The 7,020-nt window shown below is 45.4% G+C and overlaps 1 protein-coding gene across 1 annotated transcript; it reads right to left on the bottom strand.

The window, feature by feature from the left end:
* Window positions 1–3,757: 3,757 nt before the first annotated feature.
* LOC110581198 (olfactory receptor 2T1-like) lies at window positions 3,758–4,690 on the bottom strand. The gene has a single exon (XM_021690949.2). It carries the CDS (start codon window positions 4,634–4,636, stop codon window positions 3,758–3,760), a length of 879 nt encoding a protein of 292 aa, XP_021546624.2. The 5' UTR covers window positions 4,637–4,690.
* Window positions 4,691–7,020: the final 2,330 nt, after the last annotated feature.

Here is a 7,020-nt window from a genome sequence, read left to right as displayed (position 1 = left end):
GGAAAAAGAAAAAAATTCAAAAAAAAAAGAAAAAGAAAACTTAAAAAATTAACTTTGAAAGACTAAAGAATTATGGGAGAATAGCCATGAATTCTATGTGTAGTATTCCCCTAGTGCTGGAGTTCTGTCATTCTCATTGATCGGTGAACTTGGTCTTGGCTGGCTGTTCTTGCTGATCTTCTGGGGGAGGCGCCTGTTGCCATGTTTCTCAAATGTCTTTGCCAGAGGCAGAATTGTACCGCCCTTGCTGGGTCCGGGCTATGTAATCTGCTCGGGTTTGCTCTTGGGAGCTTTTGTTCCCTGCAAGCTTTCCGTACAGCTTTGGAAGATGAGAGTGAAAATGGCGGCCTCCCAATCTTGGCCCCAGAGGTGCCAAGAACTTGGGGCCCCACTAATCAGTGAGCCCTCGAAGAAAAGCAGTCAATCACTTCTGTCTCCCTGGTCTCTGGCCACACTCCATGCTCACCTGGCCTGTGACCGAGCGTTTCTATCTCTGGCACACGACCCCATTTGGAGTCTCCAAACCCAGCAGATTCCTGTGGTGCACACCTGCTCCACTCCTCCTGGGGGAGGAAGGGGAGTCTCCCCGGATCTGCTGCTTGTTGGGTTCCTGCTGGAAGAGCAGTGGCTGGACTGAGCCACAGATCATGGTTTATGGCAACCCAGAGCTGAGAGACCACTCTTCGGCTTTGTCTCTACAGCTGGCTTCCCTGCTCCAATCCCTGGGAGCTCTGCCTTACTCAGTCACCCCCAGTCTTTCTGTGACCCCGAGGGTCCTGAGACCACACTGTCCCCACGAGTGTTCCACCCCCCGCTTAGCCACTGGAGCGACGTCCCTCAGCAGAGCTGACTTCTAAAAGTTCTGATTTTGTGCTCTGCTGCTCTATCACTTGCCAGAAGCGGCTGACGGAGGCCCCCTCCCCGCCACCTATCTTCCTGAATATTGCCTCGGATTCACTTCTCCCACATCCTACCTTCCAGAAAGTGGTCACTTTTCTGTTCAGAGAGTTGCTGCTATTCTTTTCTTCGATCTCCTGTTGAGTTCGTAGGTGTTCAGAATGGTTTGATCCCTATCTAGTTGAATTCCTGGGACCAGACGAAATTTAGGTCTCCTCCTCTTCCACCATCTTGTTCCTCCACTCCTTCTCTATTGTTAATTAGCCCTTCTCATTTGCTGGCTTCTACCTCTTGTATAAGCTGTCTGCAAGAGCTCTGGTTGTCATGACTATGTGTCAGCCAATAAGAAAGAGTGGTGAAGATTGTGATTCTGCCTTGATGTCTAAGGACACTGCTGGAAGGCACATACATTTATGCTTATGGTCCGCTGGCCACACTTTAGGTATGTTACCATACCTAACTGCATTGGTGATTGGGAAATATATATTTTTAGGCAGTATCTGCTCAGTTAAAATTGGGTATATTTTTAAAGAAGGTAAAACTGGATATTAGGGGACAACTTGCTCCCTGTATCACAGGAAGGGATGAACAGACAGATTATCTCCTACCTGTCATTTTTCAAAGCTTGCCCACCTGTTTAAAGGCATGAGGTCAGATGCATTACTAACTGTGAATGATGGCTTTCTTCTTTATTTGGGTAAGTGTTAAGGAGTCAAAGGATGTGTAAGGGTCATGCTTATGGAGTATGAGGTGGGGGACTGTAGTGGTGAAAGAATCCTGTTTTGGAATCAGATGCTGGGCATGTACTTATAAGATTTTGACCACATAGCCCCTTGGAATAGAATTCACTCTTCCCTGAGTAAATTCTTTCTTTGGACAGAGAATGTGGTGGAACTGTTTGGGTGAGAATGCAATTCCCTATGCTGTTCTTGATTTTTTTTTTTTAAAGATTTTATTTATTTATTTGACACACAGAGAGAAAGCACAAGTAGGCAGAGAGGCAGGCAGAGAGAGAGGCAGAAGCAGGCTCTCCACTGAGCAGGGAGCCCGATGCGGGACTTGATCCCGGGACTCCAGGATCATGACCTGAGCCGAAGGCAGTCGCTTAACCAACTGAGCCACCCAGGCGCCCTGCTGTTCTTGATTTTTATGAAGAGTCAATTTAGAGAAAATTAATCCAGCTTCAGTAAAAAGATGCAGATTGAACTTTAAGGATGACTTTTGGCCTTTGAAGACTTTTAGGGATGTCTTAAGAAAACAGAAAGTGATTTTGGCATCTCTTATGATGGTTGCCTTCTATAATCAAAGACTCGAGATGATAAATTATGGTCTAACTTGGAGGTACTAGACTGCAATCAGGGACTGTTCTTTCCTCCCTCCCTGCCTCCCTGCTGCCTTCTATGTTAGATGGTGATATATGTAAGAGCAATAAGAAATGCTAAGGGGATTTAAGGGGAAGTTAATGAGTGGAGTTGGTGGCATGTGATTACATTTGTGTTTGGAGACACATCCTGGAAAAAAAAACTGTGGTTGTGTATGTGGGGTAGGGTGAGAAAGAAGGCAGAGAACACTGTTTGGAAATTCCTGCATCATCCAAGTAAAGAATGACTGTGTCTTTGGACTACGATGGTGGTAGTTGCAACCCCAAGGATTGCATCTCATGGAAAGGTAAGGAGCGAAGGTCAAATGGGCAGGATTTAGTGAGGGACTAGACGTGGGTGGTGACAGAAACCTGCTGACCTGGTGAAGCATTCACTCAGTTACCAGCCCTGAAGGGGATATCATGACTTTGTTTGTTGGCATGATGAATTTGAGATGACTCTGGAACATCCAGTGTGGGTATTGAGATGGAGCTGGGTGGTGAAGAGCTTGGAGGAGACATGTTGTGGCCTATAATATGTATGACAGACTTTGGTATTAGGTAGTAACTTGAAACCATGGTCATGAATGAGAGTGACTTGAGAGACCGTAGACTGAGAAAAGAAGGGTCTAGCACCAGGTTATCACTTAATGTGAAAGAGTGAGCCAGAGTAGGAGAAAAACCAGAAATGTGGTGTCACCACCAAAGGAAGAAAGATTTTCAAGGAAACTAACAACAGTGACAATGCTGTTGGAATTATGTAAGAAATCTTTGGGCTTGTCCATTCATTCAACAAATATTTATTGATGAGGATACAATACTAAAAGTCAAAGCCTCAAATCCCCTGAATTGCACATTCTAAAGGGAAAAAGAAAAATAGAATACACAAATTAAATTAGAAAGAGATGGTGGACTGGGGTAAGGATACCATTTTGGACAGGGTAGCTAGTGCAGGCATCTCTGATATAATCACATTTGAAAGTTCCTAAATCTAGTGCAGAAGAAAGCCATGCAAAAATGTGGAGGAAAGCACCCAGGCATCAGGAACCCTGTGTTGAAGGACCACAAGGTAGAATTGTGCTTAGATATTCTGATCAACAACAAGAGGGCCAGTGCAGCTGGAAGAGAGGGATGAAGGAGAAATTTGGAGAAATAGCCATAGATGAAGGACTTTGGGGGCCCTTTGGAGAGAGGAGATGTCCTTGGACATTTAGTGACACAGAGATGATGACTGATTGCTAAAAGTAGCAAGGGATGTCTGGAACAGAAGCCAGACTGGAGTTTGTTGAGGTGGAGGAGGGGAGTGAGAAGTGGAAACTGACAATCTGGACAACTCTCTGAAGGGGAGGGCAGCAGCTGGGAGGGAAGGAAGGGCAGCCTCTTTTACTTCCCTTCATGTGGATTTGGGACTCTTGACTTCTCATCTCAGAAGAAAATCCTAGAATGGGCTCCTGGAGCCACAGGGACATCCTGGAGGAGGAGGACCCCCTCTCCTGAGTCTTAAGCAGTCCTCCCCACCCCACACTTCCCTATGACCTTCTTCATTGCTCCTGTCACTTCCTTGTTCCTGAGACTGTAGATGACAGGGTTCAGCATGGGTGTGAGGACTGTATAAAAGATGGACACTACATCATCCTGGCCAGGAGAGTGGTAAGATGCAGGTAACATATAGGTATACACGAGGGGCCCATAGAAGAGGTTGACAACTGTTAAGTGGGAGGAGCAGGTGGCTAGGGCCTTCTGACGCCCCTCCACAGAGTGCATCCCAAGCACTGCTGCCAGAATGAGGGCATAGGAGGTGGTGATGAAGACAATGGGCACCAGAAGGACCACAACACCTGTCACAAAGAGCAATCGCTCATAGGCAGCTGTGTCAGCACAGGCTAGCCTCAGCAGTGAAGGCACCTCGCAGAAAAAGTGTGTAATCCTCCTTGAGCCACAATTGGGGAACTGCAGGGTCAGTGCTGTCTGGATGGAGGCATTGATGGACCCTCCCAGCCAGGAGGCAGCCACCATGAGCAGACAGGTCTGATGGCTCATGAGTGACGGGTAGTGCAGAGGGTTGCAGATGGCCACATAGCGGTCATAGGCCATGAGGGCCAGCAAGAGGCACTCGGCAGCCCCAAGGAACATGAAGAAAAACATTTGTGCCCCACAGCCCACAAATGAGATGCTAGTCCAGCCAAAGAGGAAGCCTGCTATCATCTTGGGGACGGTGACTGAGGTGAAGAAGATGTCTAGGAAGGACAGTTGGCTGAGGAGGAAATACATGGGTGTGTGGAGCTGGGCATCAGCCCAGATCAGGAAGACCATGGCAGTGTTGCCAACCATGGCTAGTGTGTAGATTATCACAACCATGCTGAAGAGAAACAGGTCCATCGGGCTCTCATTAAAAAGGCTTGTGAGGATAAAACCGACAGTGGAGGAGTGGTTCCAGGGCCCTCTGCCTGCCTCCTGCCAAGCCTCACTGTGGGGAGGAAGAAAACCAACTCACCAAGGGCTCAGAAGTCTACTCTGACTTAGGGAGAGGGTGATGGGTGAAAACAGAAAAGGTCAACAATTAAGTAAGCTGGCACAGGGGCTGTGGGAGGTCTTGCAAATTTTTATAGGGTTGGCATTTTTCTTGATGAAAAACACTATAAAAGACTTGGCATGCAGCCAAAGCAGTGCTCAGAGGGGAACTTATAACACAAAATATGTGTGTTAAAAAAAAAAGAGGAAAGACTGAAAACTAATGATCAAAGTTTCCATCTTAAAAAGCTAGAAAATAACCACACCCCATGTTTTGAGAAATATACACATTTAGCAATGTTTCCAATAATAAACACATAAGTAAATATTCACACAAAACAAATTTTTTAAAACAAACACTTTCATGCCAAATCTAAGAACTAGATCCACAAATATGTGAATTATATGGTTCAAAATTCTCATTGTAGATACACGAGGATCCATGTGATGAATTTTTCTTAGAAATAGCTGAGGGCCCATGACTGTGGCTGACAGGGTGCATTTTATCAGCTAGTGCAGCTGTGCAGTACCATCTTGACCTTCTCATCCTGACCCCCAGGAGTCCTAAAACATGCCCTTTTGTGCTCAGAAGCAGTAATTGCTCTTAAGCAGATTTCTGGCAGTATGTTGTCCTTATCCTTATAATATTACCTCATTTCAATGGATTTGCTATAGCAGTCTTTTTACCTTAGTAAGAAGATCCCTTATGAACTTTTTTGATAGAGACTAGGCCTCATTATAAGTATAAACCTGTGAACTTCATAATAGGAGTAGGTAAACCAGTTTCAGTAGTTTCCCTTGGAAGTATCTGGGGTCCTTAAAGTTCTCCTTTCTCGAATTACTTTTGTTCAGGTAAAGTCAGTTTCAATGAATGTCAAGTTAAGCTATGATGAGAAAGAAGTCACCCAAAGGCAGTTTTAGAAGGTATGGATGAGGGACAAGCTCAGACCAAACACACAACTGCAAGAGAGCCAGAGAGATCTGCCCACCAGGCAAATTCCCAGAATTTGTGGCCTGCTGGCTTCCTTGGTTCTAGGATCCCAAATCCTAGGGAATATTTTGAATTCTAGCTTGTATTTCTGTGCTTGAGATAGCAAATGACTTAGATGGAGAGAATGAAGATAAATAAAATGAATTTCCCAATATTCTCTAATGAGTTGAGAATATGAGAGAATGTTGGAGCTGGTTGACACCGTTGGGTCACTGGGACAGGACTAGAGGGTCACCAAAGTGTTGTGGATGTGCGGCATGTCAGAGATGTGACAGACTGTGGCCCTAATCTGCATGTCCTTCAGAATCACCAGCAGAGTTGTGCAATCTATGGGTGATCTGTGTTTCCGGTTTCCCTGAATCTAATTCCTGGGAGTGGGCCTGTGCTTCTTAAGGCTTCCAGGCTAGTCTGACATGTGGTCTGAATTGAGATCCACTGCCCATAGTTTTTGGTAAAGGTATGAAGGAGCTTAGAATTCAGGGCTTGTCCTAGGTCCTATAGGTCTGTGTCAGGGAGCTATGCCAAGAAAATATTTTCCTCATTGCTCATGCTGGCATTTCTTGCTATGCCAAGGGACCCATCTTATCTATGGCCTTAAACTTCACCATTTCCAGGATGCTCATGCCAGGTTTTACAGATTCCTTAGCGATGAATCAAATGTGTTCAGAGTATAGCAGTGCCCATCCCAAAGCTTCTCTCTGGAGCTGAGCATAAGAAGTTTACACTGTTAAACTGAAACATTCAAGATGAGCTTTTAGTGAAGATATGATATATTGCATCTATTTTCTATATTTTATGATGCTTTGACATCTTGAGGCCTTGGAGACCCGGGAAGGGACTGTCCCTCCTAGGTTTGCTAATTCATAAAGATGGTGAACAACTTGCAGGGAATAATGTCTTTGGTGTGAAAACCAACCAATCCTGAGTCCATACCCCCATCTTCCTCCCTATATCAGTCTGGAACAATATCCCTCTGCCATAATCACCCCAGGGACAGGTTTCAGACAACTAGAGACCACCCCTATAGCTCAAAGCCCACCAAAATTCTTACTATCCAATCCTAAACCTGATCAGCTGTGCCTTACCCAATCTTTCCCACAAAAATTATAGTAAAAGCTTTTGCCTATGCTTTCTTCTCATTCATTCTGCCTTCTGACCAACCCTGATGCTTCCTTCCCCGTGTGGCCTTGCATGGTGTGGCATGCCCCCTCCTCTTGGGAGCTGTAGAAAATTACCTTTTTAATGACAATCATCTCCTGAT

Source organism: Neomonachus schauinslandi, chromosome 7 (genome assembly GCF_002201575.2).
Source record: "Neomonachus schauinslandi chromosome 7, ASM220157v2, whole genome shotgun sequence".
Lineage (NCBI taxonomy): Eukaryota > Metazoa > Chordata > Mammalia > Carnivora > Phocidae > Neomonachus > Neomonachus schauinslandi.
This window is presented reverse-complemented; position numbering and strand designations above follow the sequence as displayed.